At 40.4% G+C, this 13,701-nt stretch overlaps 5 protein-coding genes across 5 annotated transcripts; 2 read left to right on the forward strand and 3 right to left on the reverse strand.

Annotated features, from left to right (window-relative positions):
* Positions 1-2,451: 2,451 nt before the first annotated feature.
* Positions 2,452-5,051, reverse strand: EAE98_002132 (uncharacterized protein; the record flags this gene model as incomplete). Its single annotated transcript, XM_038949751.1, has 6 exons — positions 2,452-3,069; positions 3,139-3,336; positions 3,403-3,468; positions 3,537-3,692; positions 3,758-3,938; positions 4,035-5,051. 6 exons carry the CDS (start codon positions 5,049-5,051, stop codon positions 2,714-2,716), a joined length of 1,974 nt encoding a protein of 657 aa, XP_038813490.1. The 3' UTR covers positions 2,452-2,713.
* A 1,147-nt stretch (positions 5,052-6,198) lies between these two features.
* On the forward strand, positions 6,199-6,795 carry EAE98_002133 (uncharacterized protein; the record flags this gene model as incomplete). The annotated part of the gene is made up of 1 exon (XM_038949752.1): positions 6,199-6,795. One exon carries the CDS (start codon positions 6,199-6,201, stop codon positions 6,793-6,795), a length of 597 nt encoding a protein of 198 aa, XP_038813491.1.
* Positions 6,796-6,804: 9 nt separating this feature from the next.
* On the forward strand, positions 6,805-8,325 carry EAE98_002134 (uncharacterized protein; the record flags this gene model as incomplete). The annotated part of the gene is made up of 1 exon (XM_038949753.1): positions 6,805-8,325. One exon carries the CDS (start codon positions 6,805-6,807, stop codon positions 8,323-8,325), a length of 1,521 nt encoding a protein of 506 aa, XP_038813492.1.
* Positions 8,326-10,206: 1,881 nt separating this feature from the next.
* Positions 10,207-11,246, reverse strand: EAE98_002135 (uncharacterized protein; the record flags this gene model as incomplete). The annotated part of the gene is made up of 2 exons (XM_038949754.1): positions 10,207-11,138; positions 11,222-11,246. The coding sequence occupies 2 exons, from the start codon at positions 11,244-11,246 to the stop codon at positions 10,207-10,209; spliced, it is 957 nt and encodes a 318-aa protein (XP_038813493.1).
* Positions 11,247-12,248: 1,002 nt separating this feature from the next.
* EAE98_002136 (uncharacterized protein) lies at positions 12,249-13,502 on the reverse strand (the record flags this gene model as incomplete). The annotated part of the gene is made up of 2 exons (XM_038949755.1): positions 12,249-12,731; positions 12,801-13,502. The coding sequence occupies 2 exons, from the start codon at positions 13,500-13,502 to the stop codon at positions 12,249-12,251; spliced, it is 1,185 nt and encodes a 394-aa protein (XP_038813494.1).
* Positions 13,503-13,701: the final 199 nt, after the last annotated feature.

The raw sequence follows: 13,701 nt of genomic DNA on the forward strand, positions 1-13,701 counted from the left end.
CTACCTATTGATATATAAAAGCTACTAGATCGTTCATTTCTATCTCAAAAATGATTCGAGTTTCAATTGCGAATAGCTCACTAGATTCGGTGTGTTCAACAGTCCGGAATGTTACAGTTTGAAAATCAAAAACTCTGAGCTATCAACGCGTTCGATATTAAAGCTCTTTCAGAATTGAATAAGTATATTTAGAAAGTTGATCATGATATTTTCAGAGTCTCAAGACTCCCTGAATTTTAATGATATGGATACATAGCTACAGCTCCAATTGAGGCATTGAGATGTTGAAAATCCATTTCGAAATTGATATCTGTTTACAAGTTTATACAACAAAAGCGAGATTTTGTAAGATCTTACAATTCAGATGCTCCGATGAGTTTATTGGCGACTTTCAACATGACATGCTTTAAAACTAAACTCTTATAATGGAAAGATTCCGAATCGATAATTAATGATTTTCAAAACAATACATTTGCAAGAAAAGTTCATAGTCAAAGTCGTAGTAGAAAAATGACACGACAAAAGATATTCTACCTACATATATTATCAATTCGAGGGATTCATTGACACTTTCAACTCAATGTATCTAACGGCCCCGAGCCCTACCCCCAGATATTTCACTTTGCGAGTATTAGAATTATACAATTAGTCCTACGGTATTGTTATCTCTCAATCTAATATGAAATAAACTACACATAAGCAAGCTCACAATACTTACTCCCATCCACTACAACAAATTCACATTTTGGTAACTCAATCATTCTTAAAGCAGACTCAATTTTCACAAATTAATGTGACCGAAAGACACATTATTGATCCTGATGTCGATTGTATCTTCCATCTTTAATGCCTGCCCAAAACTATAAAAGTTGCAATCAAGGATGAAAGACATCAAGATGTCTACAATGACAAAATAGGACCCGAGAAAAACGACAATAAAACCATCACAGCATTTCGAAATCTTCACCCGAGATTCAAAAAGTCGAATTCCAGGTATCTTCAAGACACATGATGCTAGTATCACACGCCTTCAAAGCCACAATTCAACCAACAGATGGACCAAAAGAAAGCAAGAAACAACATGTGAAAAGTAAGATCTTACAATTAATATTTCGCTTCCTGACCCCAATCCCTATGTTATTTTAATACTCGTCAATATTATTCATTGTCGCAATGTCCAACTCCCTGAATCACTCAGTCTATCGACTCTTTGCAATCTTGCGATCCTGGTGGAAAAATCTCAGATGCATGATGTAGTCAAGATAATCTCAAATTTTTGGATCCATTTATTGATTAGTAGGTTGAAAAATCTAAAGTTTCATAAAGATGCTATCTTACATTGGCTTTGTATTGCTTGGATTTTCAATCTAGATCATTTCTTTTTGTACATTACTTAGCTACTAGCTTTGGAAAACGATTGACTTATTTCTATAAGATTGAGTGAACATGACATTAAGTTTCAATTACAGATAAGATTATTGGTATTTTCAAGTTGTCTATTTATTCGATATGTCTCTACTAGCAGCTCTCTTAGAAAACCTAGATGAAAAAAGAAATCTCACAATACCCTGTTTCATCCTAACGACCGAGCTCATCGCAAGATACCAAACGTCATCACATTGCGAAGCCGGTTACAAAAATCGATATAAGCGAGAAAAAGGGGTCGCACTTATGAAATTTTATCGTTATGAATGTGATACTATAATGTTTAGTTCTGTTTTAAAAGCGCTATTGAAATAGATTATATCCCGCCACACTTCCTCCTTTTGAAGGGCTTTCTTTCAGAGGGATTTTCGAGAAAATCAACTTGATTAGACCTGTTTCGACTTGCCATTGGATAGATAATCATGATCGGGAGGGAAGCAAATTTGTTAGCGGTAGTTGAAATCCTAATTAAGTGTTTCCGGAGTTGATCAAAGCAGCTGAGAAAATTTTCTTCTTGGTCGGGGCCCAAGGTTGCTGATTATAAGGGTTCAGAAGGAGAATAGAAGAGAACGTCAATAGTATCCTTTACCTAGAAGCTTGACTGGTAGCAATGACGTACATTCAGGAATTGGAGTACTAGTATATATTCCTCTGTCATGAATAAGAACTCAGAACTGAAACAGGCAAAGCTAGTATCATTAGTCTCATCAAATATATAACAGTTACAAGCACAAATGCTCTCAATGTGATTTGTAGAGCTATAGAATATAACGTGATAATCATTAGGCTGCGTAATGAGTGCGAATCATAGCTTCAGCGGATAATCTCTGGATTATTAGTCGCTGAATAAATAATTCAAAATCTACAAGATCTTCGATACCCTTCAATAGGAAGTCCTCGCCTATATCAATCGACAAAAAGCGAAAGGACCAGAAGTGGGTCTACGTAAACATTAGGCTAACAGAAAAGTAGTATTTAACTGAAACACCACATCAGAATAAGAGGTAGACGGTCAGTTTGGATACTGTCACGGGCTCACAGATTCACTAGCGTAGTAGGCGATTAGTCATTTTTGCCTTGGTAGGTATATATGGCAAAGTTACATGATACTTCCTTTTTATTTCCCTGTAGTATATCACATATCTAAACTATTGCCTATCTCTTGCATCGTGAATCAATCGCAGTATATAACTTCAGGAACGGATCATAGCGTATACTCTTGCTCTAGCTCAACTGACCAGGTGAAGAAACTAAACCAAACTACTCCACATTTCACTATATACTCCTTCTAAGTCCCATTTTTAAAGGCCTCTAAAAGATCGACTGTAAAACGAACATGTTTCATATCCAAAGGTAGCGACCCTTTTTTCCTTGCCATTAAGACAGAAGACTTGATAGCATTTTTGATTTCGCGACCATTCATAACAATCTCTGACAACTCTTCAAAATCTTCGACACGTAAAGCGTGCTCGATCTTGTTTTGCTCGAGTAAACTTTGCCAAAGGTTTCTACGCGTGTCTCGGTCCAGATCTGGTACTTGGATTTGGATGTGAATGCGGGATCGTATGGCCTCGTCGATTACTGCCCCACGGTTCGTCGTAATGAATAATACGCCTGAATAATATTCTAAGATTTGGAGAAAGACTGTGTTGTGACATGAGTTAGTTAACCGGTGGGCTTTCTATTAGTCGATTTTAGACTGTCGATACTTACTGGACACGAGTCTGTTCCTTGCCAGATCGGAGGTCGATCGTTTTTCCAGAAAGATATCACCTTCGTCTAGAAGTAAGATAGCCTTCCATCGTGCGGCAAGCTCCAGCACCAATTTCATTCTTTCCTCAAATTCAGAAGGATCGTATCCCAATTGACCGGCACTAACAACGTAAAGAGGTGCGTGATGTTCTTCGGCGACTTTGGAATTTGGTTAGCAGATACATGAAAGTATTTGTACTCCTAGAAGGTAATAACGCTACATACGAATCTCAGAGGTAAGTGTTTTCCCCACACCCGGATTACCACTAAGCAGGATTATGAGACCCTGACCTTAAAAATTGAAATTGTTAGCGTTATATAGAGACGGATACAATGGAAATTACAAGCAAGACATTTACCTTTTTGTTTGATGAAGTCGTCAAATCCATCGTCGGCTCGCATCTGTTGCTCTACCAAAGAGGATAATAGTTCTTTATAGCCATTAGGTAGCATAAGTTTCGACACGCATGATTCATTCCATTCGATTTTCTTAATCCCTCCAATAAGGAACGTAGCTGTTGATACATCAAAATTTAAACTAGATAAATTGCTTGGTATGACAAGAGGAATTGTTGCTTACCCCATGATTTAGATGATAATGAATAGCCGCGAACAGTTGATGTACATAGCATAAATTCATCCCCGTGGGAAAGCTTCTTAGGTGTGTCATCAGATTCAGCAGGGAAAATGCTCACTTTCGGTGCTTCCTCCCAATTATGATCGTCGAACGCTTCGGGGTCGATGATAATACGTCCTTTAGTCTGCTCATTATACTTAGCGTTTGTAAATGTATCATTTTAGATAGAAAAACTATCGAAAGAATTGTGAGGGAAATGTTGGAGGGTTTGAATTGTCACCTTTCTTAGCTTCCTATTTTTTGTGTTTCCCTCCTTCGATGGTCCAAACTCGAGACCATCATAAGAAACGTGTCTGAATTTTCGTCTGACAAGGTCGGCAAATCGTTGGCCTCGATCCAAAAGCGTTGTTATCAGTATTTTCTGCATCTCAGATGGCAAAAGACGCATAGGAAGGCAAATTAAACTTTTTGTTTTACGCGTTCCTTTGAAAGGCATAATCTGGCGAGAAGTAGATACTAAGCCAAAAGAAGTACCATTGGTGTCAACGTATTCGCAATCGAGTAAGAAGTGTGGACTTTGGCCAGTTTGATGCTCGCAACGAAGAGTTCGAAGAGCCACGAGTTCATTACAACTATCAACGGTCCTTATAACATCGTTGCGTTTGAAAATTGCCCAGAGCAAATCGTAAGTGATTGATTCGTTTGCCAACAACACATCGATTTTTTTGAACACATTACCGAGATTGTCGAACAAGACCTTATATAACATCTTGAATTGGGCTAATCCGTTATCTTCTGTAGAAATTTGTGCATTCAAGGTTGTCATCTGCACCCAAGAGTGGAAAACGGAGTCGAATGGGGGTTCCAAGACAAAGTCGCTCTCGCCCTCCAATATATCAACACCACCGTAAAGGGTTCGACGCAAAGTTTCCTTCAGCAGACTACTGTGGATAAGAATTGAATGCAACACCCACACGTCCTGATTTTCGGGATCACGCTTTCTTCGAACAGTCATGATCGTGCCGAACTCTTCAACATTCATATTAGGCTTTATTGAAGTCCAACTGATGTTCCAAGGGTATTTTCCTTTTTCTTGGTAAAGGTGTTTAATATCTGGGACACTTTCTTTGTCCCCTACTTCGGCTCTCGGCTTTTCCTCTCTATCACCATTCTCATTCACGTCTTCCACTTTCTCATCGAGGGCTCTCTCCTGCACCTGGGTGCCGTGTAGTGCATTGATAGTGTCGACACCAAGATTGTTAATCTGAGGTACAGTAAAACAAGCGATGTCCGCCATGATAAGATAAATGACAATATGTTTGAAAGAAAGCAAGCTCACCGATGCAATAGCAAACGCTTCATGCACGACATCGAACAAGCTTCTTATAGACAGCTGGTACGCCAGTTCGGTAAGAAAGTCTTATTACCTGACCCCACATAGTAATTGCGGATCAGCATCAGTAGACATCAGCCAGCCTAATTGCAGGGTGCTGAGTGGCATGTGCGTTTGCACCGGGACCCACTACACTCAGGCATGTGCGCCAGCGGATTACAGCCCCCTTCGCTGTAGTAATTCCATTCACGTAGCCTTGATCATATTCAATTCGGCGAGAGCTTCCAGTCTTGCTTTGCCAGGTGTACCTATGAGAATGCTTTTGGGACTATTACACAGCGATTTGTATCCCATCCCGACAGATGATTTGTGGTAAATTGAAACCATGCTTTCAATGAGTAGCGACGTGGCTGGCTTCGCTTTTTGCACTGCCATGTTGCAGACACAAAAGTACAATTTTCACTTTCATTGGAGATACAATTGGGAGCATACTTTTATTTCTCCATTAGGCGCCAATATTGTTGGGTATGAGGCTGCCAGATTATGCGAAACATGAGTAATACTGAGTCGAACATGTGAAATGCATGAAGTGGTCATGTAGTGCTTATAATTATCAGGCTATTGAAAACCAGTACTTCACCATTGACGTATTGAACCATGTGCCACAAAGTCATTGGGTTGAATGTGATGCCAATAACATTGAAAAGTCATCTTGTTCTCTATAAATAGCCTCTGATTCATATTAGGTATTCTGTTCAATGCTCATAGCTTCTGAATTGCTCGGCAGAATGCCATGTCACATATTCATGCATATTCAAAGATGGATTTTCGACAGGCCTTTTATCGATATACCTAATCTGCAAAGCCTGTATGAAATGTTTGTAATGTTGCCTAGTCCCAGCCTGAACCATAAAACTATAATTCGAATAAACTTTACATTATCATCCGTTTCCAAATCTTTACTAAAACTCATCAACGTCATACTATAATAAGCCTTCTATTATCATTATTTTGTCTTCGAATCCAGATTGACGTATTCCTCTTATAGCCGGTGAGCTACTGAAACTCCAAGTTAGAACGAGCCTTGAGGAATCAAATATTCAATCTGATCATGGATACACACAACGAAGCAAACTCAGACCGATTTTTGTATGAGCAACTTGACGAGAGCAAACGTGAGATCCGTCTGGTTCAACTGGCTTTCACTTCCAGCAACAAAACTCTTTGCGGTGTGATTAAGCCCATAGATAGACTACGGCTTCGAGTGGAACATCGCTCTCTCAATGATGATGTCCCTTTCTCGGCACTCTCATATTGTTGGAACCCTAAGAATTCAAATACGCACAAAGTCGACTATAACCCGGGTAGTGAAAGCATAAAAATCCAGATTAATGACGGGGACATCTTCATTGGGAGAAATCTTTACGATTTCCTTCACCAACTCCACCAAGATCACTTTGACGGATGGCTCTGGATAGATGCAATATGCATCAATCAAAACGACATGGCTGAAAAGAATTGGCAACTTTTGGAAATGAGAAGCATTTACAGCGATGCTGAAACGGTCTTCATGTGGCTAGGTGTCGGCACGGTTGATACAGATCAAGCCATGGACTTTATCTCTCAGGCAGGAACAGAAGCTGTCGATTCTATGGCCTCTAGATTAACGGATCAAACTTCTTACGAGAGCAGTTTCTATCGAATGTGACTTTCTATGATGAAAATAACGGGAGAGTCCGAATATAAGAATTGCGAAGGTGACAATGAGAATGCCAAAACCTGGACGATTATTCTTCGAATGAGAGATACAGCAGAACTATGGACAGATTCGCCCCTGAGTAAAGGTCTAAATCATATCCTATTAAACCCTTACTGGGCAAGAATTTGGGTTATTCAAGAAGTAGTTCTCGCCAAAAAAGCTATGGTAATGATTGGATGTAAGAAAGTATCTCTCCAGCAGCTAGAAGGGACTCTTGGAGCCATTGGGTATAGCTTGACACTAGAACCCGAAAATAGGCCTAATACCAGCCCATTGAACTATCGTCTTTTCTCAATTAGATCGCTCGAGATTCGGCGTGGTCTTGGAAGTTCACATATATCCCTAAGAGATATTTTATGGCAAACCTCTCCAAGCCCTGGAAGATCACACTATGAAGCAACCCACCCTCAAGACATCGTCCTTGGACTTATGGGTATCTTGTCTGCAAATGAGATTGAGTCGTTATCGGTCAGTTGTGAGACTTCTGAAATGGAGACATTCATCAAAGTCACAACACACTTCTTTCGTCATAAGAAATTAGAGAGCAAGAGATCAGGTAACGACTTCGACCTGTCCTGTTGCCCGCTCAAAACTGCCACAGATGATTCTGTGGCTTGGAAGAAGGATCTTCCTTCGTGGGTACCAGACTGGGCTGAAATTGGCCTTCACGGTGCTCAACCATATAATGTGAGCTACTGGAATTATTCGAGACCGTGTGACCGCTTAACACCAAGTGGTGTATCATGGACGAGACAGCCTGCTTATAGGCATGATAATATGTCTGGTGATCATGTTCTTCAGTGTCTTGGCTGTAGAGTTGGTGTCATTGCTGAGGTGAAAGTAGTCGACTATGAACCAGTGGTAGATGATCACAACCAAGCTTCAAAACACTACGACGACCTGTTGGATGCTAGGTTTCATTTTCTAGACATATTTACCCCGAGTGGCGATACTGAACTTGACCGGAAATTCTATGAGGACAATTATGAGAACGGTTATGACTCTGATGTTGAAGCTTGTATAAAGCGTCATGAAAGCCAAAAGTTCTCAGAGGTGCCAATCGACTGGGTCCCAAAAAAGTTCAGTAATGCGATGCTTGAGCAGCGACGGCAAGACAAACGACAGAATATCTTATTAGCAGAATGTTTTGCTGCAGTTCAGAACAAAATACCAACCCTGAGCGATGCCATCAGAACAAAAGAGAATGAACTAGCCAAGAAAGCCTGGGGGCGTACTCTTGCTTCTTCGAGCATTCGGCGGACGTTATTCCAGACTGAAAATGGGATGGCCGGTATAGCAAGCGTTGCAGTTAGACCAGGCGATGTAGTGATCCTTCTCTGGGAAACCAGGTCGCCAGTTGTCTTGCGAGAACGGGACGAGGGTGGATGGACCTTTTGTGGTGATTGTTACGTCGAAGGAATCATGGATGGTGAATTTATGGAAACGGCGTGGAAGGAAGAAGAATTTTCAATCTTTTGAATACTATGTTGTGCGCGAAAGCACGTGCGGATCACGTAACTCTTTTCCAACTAGTACCTAGGCTAGCTAGGTATTTGTAGGTCTTCTTCGAATAGTTCAAAAAAGAAACAATCTACTTTCAACATTCAATTGTCCCTTTTATATACTATATGAAAACCATCTAGAGCCTCCCTTTCCTCTCCTCCAACAATATTCGCTATATCTGCAGTGACTTTGCTACAATGAATGAAAAGGTTTACTCTATAACCCTACCACCTTCCACTCTTTTACGGTATACAAGGGGAGAATTAGCTTTATCAAGATTAATACCTGTGTGTTTGTGTGATATTTCTCGTTCAAAGTTTAGTGCGAACCCTGTCAAATACTTGAGTAGAATACAGAACGTAAGGAAAAGAACACCTCTAGGTTTCTTTAATATAGATAATTATTTGAATTCATTAATGTGATGAATATTATATATTGTTTCAAATATGACTGTCTACAAGATATGGTGGGAGGCATAGGCTAGGAAATCGATGGTATTCTGAGATTGATCCGATTGATTGACTACTAGCTACTAGGTAGTTACAGCAATCGACTACTCATATTTAGGGCCCGTTCGGATCGATTTTTTAGGCGATGTAGAGCTACATTTGTTGGCAATATAGGTCTAAATAAGCGTTTACCGAATGCGAATATTGTTCAACAATCTATATTAACAATAAAATTGAAAAAAAGTGATTTGCCGAATGCTTATATTAAACTACAAAAAGCTATAAAATGTGAACTTACGAATTTTGAAAATTTGTATAATAGCCTTGTTGAGCCTCACCAAATCTGTGATGCAACTTTGACTAGCATTTGTCAACATATTGTCACTCTCAAGTCACTTTACATTTTGTAGGTCACAAATTTCGAACCTATATTTACAAATTTAGGCTAAATTATTAGTCAATATATTATTTTGTCAACAAATTAAAAAAACGATCCGAACGGGCCCTTAGTCGCTAGCATTTTCATATCAAAACTCAATATATACAATTATATATAAAACTTTTCTAATAATAATTCAAAATCTTTTAAATTTAACTATAGAATTATTTCAAACAATATTTTTCTTCTAAAATTAAAGAATTTTTTCAAGAATCTTTTCCATGGTAATATTAAGTTGTAAAGTCGACACATTGAATTTTTAATATATTCTTATAATAAAATTGATAATAAAACAAAAAATAATTTTGAAAGGTATTTGATTCAAACGAATTAATTCTTTAAATAATAAAAATAAAAGAACTATAATCTTTTATTTTTTAATCTTATAATATTATTCAAATGTTAAAGTGAACAAGATGAGTTTTGATATGAAAATGCTAGTAACTCAATATAAGTAATCTAATACTATAGATATAAAAGGCAGAGCTCTGCTATATAGTAGAGCTCTTTACTAGTACTAAATGAAGCTAGCTCCCCTAGTCTAGTATCATGTGAATCATATTTTTAATACCCTATGTAATTACTCATTACACCAACTTTGATTCAAAACTAATTTGAACGAAACGACTGTTTTATCACATTAATAATGTAGCTTTCCCTTGAGAATCTTTTCCCTCTTTAGCTTTCCCAGTCTAGTTTATTCAATCTCTATAGTATATGATAGAAACAGCTACTAGTTTACAAGACTATTCAGGAACGAAAAAATATTGTGATTTATATCCGTCATATTACGATAGATATCTCAGTGACGTACGTTACTGTATACCCAAGATTCTAAGCGTAGGATTCAAAATGATGAGTTTATTGAGTATATACTTTCAATCAACATAGAACCACGTTCATAGTCTCGTTCATCTCACCAAAAAATCCCACGTCTCAAATCCAAATCCAAATCCACCTTCAACCCATCTACTCCCCCTTCCTCCCCACCCCCACAACCGCCACTCCACTCAACGCGCCCTCCTCCTCCGAAAATCTCTCCGACATCCACGCCAACATCCCCTCTCTCGCCCTTTCCCTCCCCCCCTTCCCCCACCTCTCCTCCCCAACCATCATTTTCATCCCCGGAAACCCCAATATCATATCCACAACACTCTCATGACTCTCAAAACTCCACTTCGCCTCGCTCTCCACGACCTGCACATCCACAAATCCCACTTCCTCAAGTTCCCTCTTTACCCCCTCTATACTCATCCACTCCTTCGGCATCTCCATCTTCCTCTTCGGTTCTCCATCCCCATCCTCATCCGCATCCCCATCCGCAGCAGCAGCAGCCCCCACCCCCATAAGCAGCATCCACTCACTCTCCTTCCACGACGTACACCCTCCCACCCCCCCACTCATCAACGCCCTCCACATTTCCCGCAACCCGCTCCTCGGCTGCGGCAGTATAAAAAGCACCAAACTCGCGAACGCATGACTCGCCAGCCCATCTCCCACCATCCCCCTCAAATCCTGCGCATCACACACCTCCGTATCCACACACCCCCAAACCGCATTCTCCATCTCCAGCTCCCTCTCTTTCCTCTTCTGCAACTGCGCCACCATGGGTGCGCTGAAATCCGAAGCTAGGATCCGAGTTTGCGGATGATCCTCTCCCTCAGAAGTGCGCGTGAGGAGAGATCCAAACTCTCCGATTAGATACTCCGTCACCTGTCCGGGTCCACATCCCACATCGAGAATGATTTTTCCCTTGCTCGCAGCGCTATCGAAGGGTAGCAAATCTTGGGCTAGTTGTACCATGTGGCGGAGGGGGAGGGTGCTAGGCTGGAGGCCTTTGGAAGCGGACATTTTGGTGATGCAGGATATGCATGTGGAGGTACTCCATTTGGTTTGGGAACCTGGAGGGATGTTAGGGGGGATGGGGGATCTTGGGGTTTGTGTGAGAGGAGGGAAGAGGAAAAATTTGAGTATTGTATCTTACCGAGTTCTTTCATTAAATTGGCCATTTTGTTGTATGTTGCTTTTGCTTTTACTTTTCGATGTGATGCAGTGTTATACTATTGTAATCTTAGTATATCCGATCGTATCGTATTGCTTTATACCACTATCTCACCACAGTATTTCAGATTTCAAGATTCAAAATTCAAAATCTTAAATTCTAACCAAAAAACACATCAAAAGAAAGAAATGAAAATGAGAAAAAGGATTCAAAACAATTATATACCTATATATATATATAGATCCCCATCCGAATCTCCCCGCTTTACCCTCCAAGTCCCCTCCCCAATCATCTTCCTTCCCCAAGAATATTCGAAAGCAAACATACCAACTCCCCCCCTTCCATCACCCTCTCCCGGCGACTTTCCAACCACATCACACCAACAAATGAACAAACTCCCAATCACTCCCCCCAACCGGCAACAAACCGGCCACTTTTCGGAGACATATTCACAATCACCAATGAACCCCCCATCCAGGTAACCTTGCCAAGCCAAAATCCTGCATCTCAACGGCGCAGCAAAAGGAATCTCTCCTCCCATCCCCATCCACTGAGAAATTCTCCCCCAGACATGTCCCCCCAGAAATTACGGAAATAAAAATTTGCAAAAAGCCTAGAATTCACTCTCTAGAGACGTCTTATTTCCGCCAAGTAAAAAATTGCGGGGTTCGGGTGATGAGATCCGTCGCGCTTCCCCTTTCATTCGGCTGTAAGGGTAGTATCTCCGATTTGGTACTCGGAAAGATCTGGTAAAGTTCAAGGACTAGGTACGATAGGTAGGTAGTGTTTAATTAAATCATTGACTTGACTTCAAAGATCTATACCACTTATGCGAAAGATGCAGCAATTTGTACTTCGAAACACATTTATTCTGCACACTAATAAAACCTCGAGATCCAAACGACCATTTAATTAATAAAAAGTACTTTGAGGTACAAAATTCACCCATTATTAAAGCTTCAATTATACTGCCCAAACTACCAAAAAGTCACGTGAACTATCCACCACATTAAGCAACCCTATTAGCCTCATTTGTCTCCATCGGACCAGTTGTGACTGAAGTTCCCGTAACACTAGGAGCATAACTTCCCGGAATTTGTTGTCCACTACTGATCCTACTCTCACCAATTTCCGATTGAACTCCTTCATGACGATAACCATCCTCAGTCCCAACAACAGAACCTTCTACGTTTTGAGCTTGTTGATGTTCAGCACCTTCCTGACGCATTGCACCAGAATCCAAGTTACCATGTGACTGAAGTTCTTCCTCATCCAATTGCCAATCTCGAAGATCATCCTCGGCATCATTGAGAATTTGTCGGGCTTGTTCAGTGTGTTCAAAGGCTGGACGAATATTTCCCGGTACGATTGGTGTATCATCAAGGAGATTGAGGAGTCGACGTCCATGACGAGCAAGGATGATTTGTTTCTCTGCTCTTTCAATGGTGGCAGCAAATTCTGCATCATATGCTTCCTTGATCTTCTTTCTTGTCTGTAGGTAGCCTGTCAGTTACTTGGCTTTTCTCTATCGATAATAACTCCCCAAGTCGAGAAGTCTTACAATATTTGTTAATTGAGCCTCAGCAACCAATTGTTCTGCTTCTGCTCTGACCAACTCTTGCTCCAATGTAACCAATGTAGCACTTTGAGGTTCCTTGGCCCGTAATTTAGCAATTTGTTCTACCAATTTATGTTTATGATCCCGGCTTGGCTGAACACTCTTCTCAGTATTTCGAATCGCTTTCAACACTCCTCTTGAGTCATCCAGACTATGTGCATAATAATCTTCCTGGTCACCTAGTTCGCTCAATAAAACTCCAATCTTATCCGAGATTTCCGAAATCGCATCGTCGTCAGTGGATTCACCCCATTCGGAAAGTTGAGTAGCAATCGAAATACGTTCTCTGCCTGCCGTTTCATATGCTGTAATGAGATTGTTTTCGGTTTTGATGAGTTTGTAAAGTTTCTTCGAGAGATCTGGTTGATTGATTCCACGAAGGGAAGAGAGGGAGAAATGTTTGGAGGATAAGGTATCTTTGGATGAAGATTTGCCCCCTGAGGAGCGAACTGATAGTGCTCGATTCCTGACAGTAATAAAGTTAGTGACTATAATTTTAACGTGACGATCAGCGTAATTGAAAATGGGTCGAATGCCACGACGACGAGGGTGGAACAAAGGATGATTGGGTGCGAACAAATGCTTTAAAGGATTATTTTTCTCGCCAGATCCAGAACCTCTGCTGGAATTTGCCCGTCGCAACATGTTTGATCGATCTCCTTTGGTGTTGAAGTAAAGGTTAAGAGATGTGGAAAAGGGTTAAATTAATAAATTGTACTTACATATTGATAGTTGAATCGAATCAAGAAAGTACTACGTTTGTTGAATCTAAAGATTGATCAGCTCTTTCCTTTTTCCTTTCAAGGCGCCTTGTAATGCAATGCGTATCTGACCAGCGAATACT

This window comes from Botrytis deweyae, assembly GCF_014898535.1.
Source record: "Botrytis deweyae strain B1 chromosome Unknown BDEW_004, whole genome shotgun sequence".
In the NCBI taxonomy this organism is placed as follows: Eukaryota; Fungi; Ascomycota; class Leotiomycetes; order Helotiales; family Sclerotiniaceae; genus Botrytis; species Botrytis deweyae.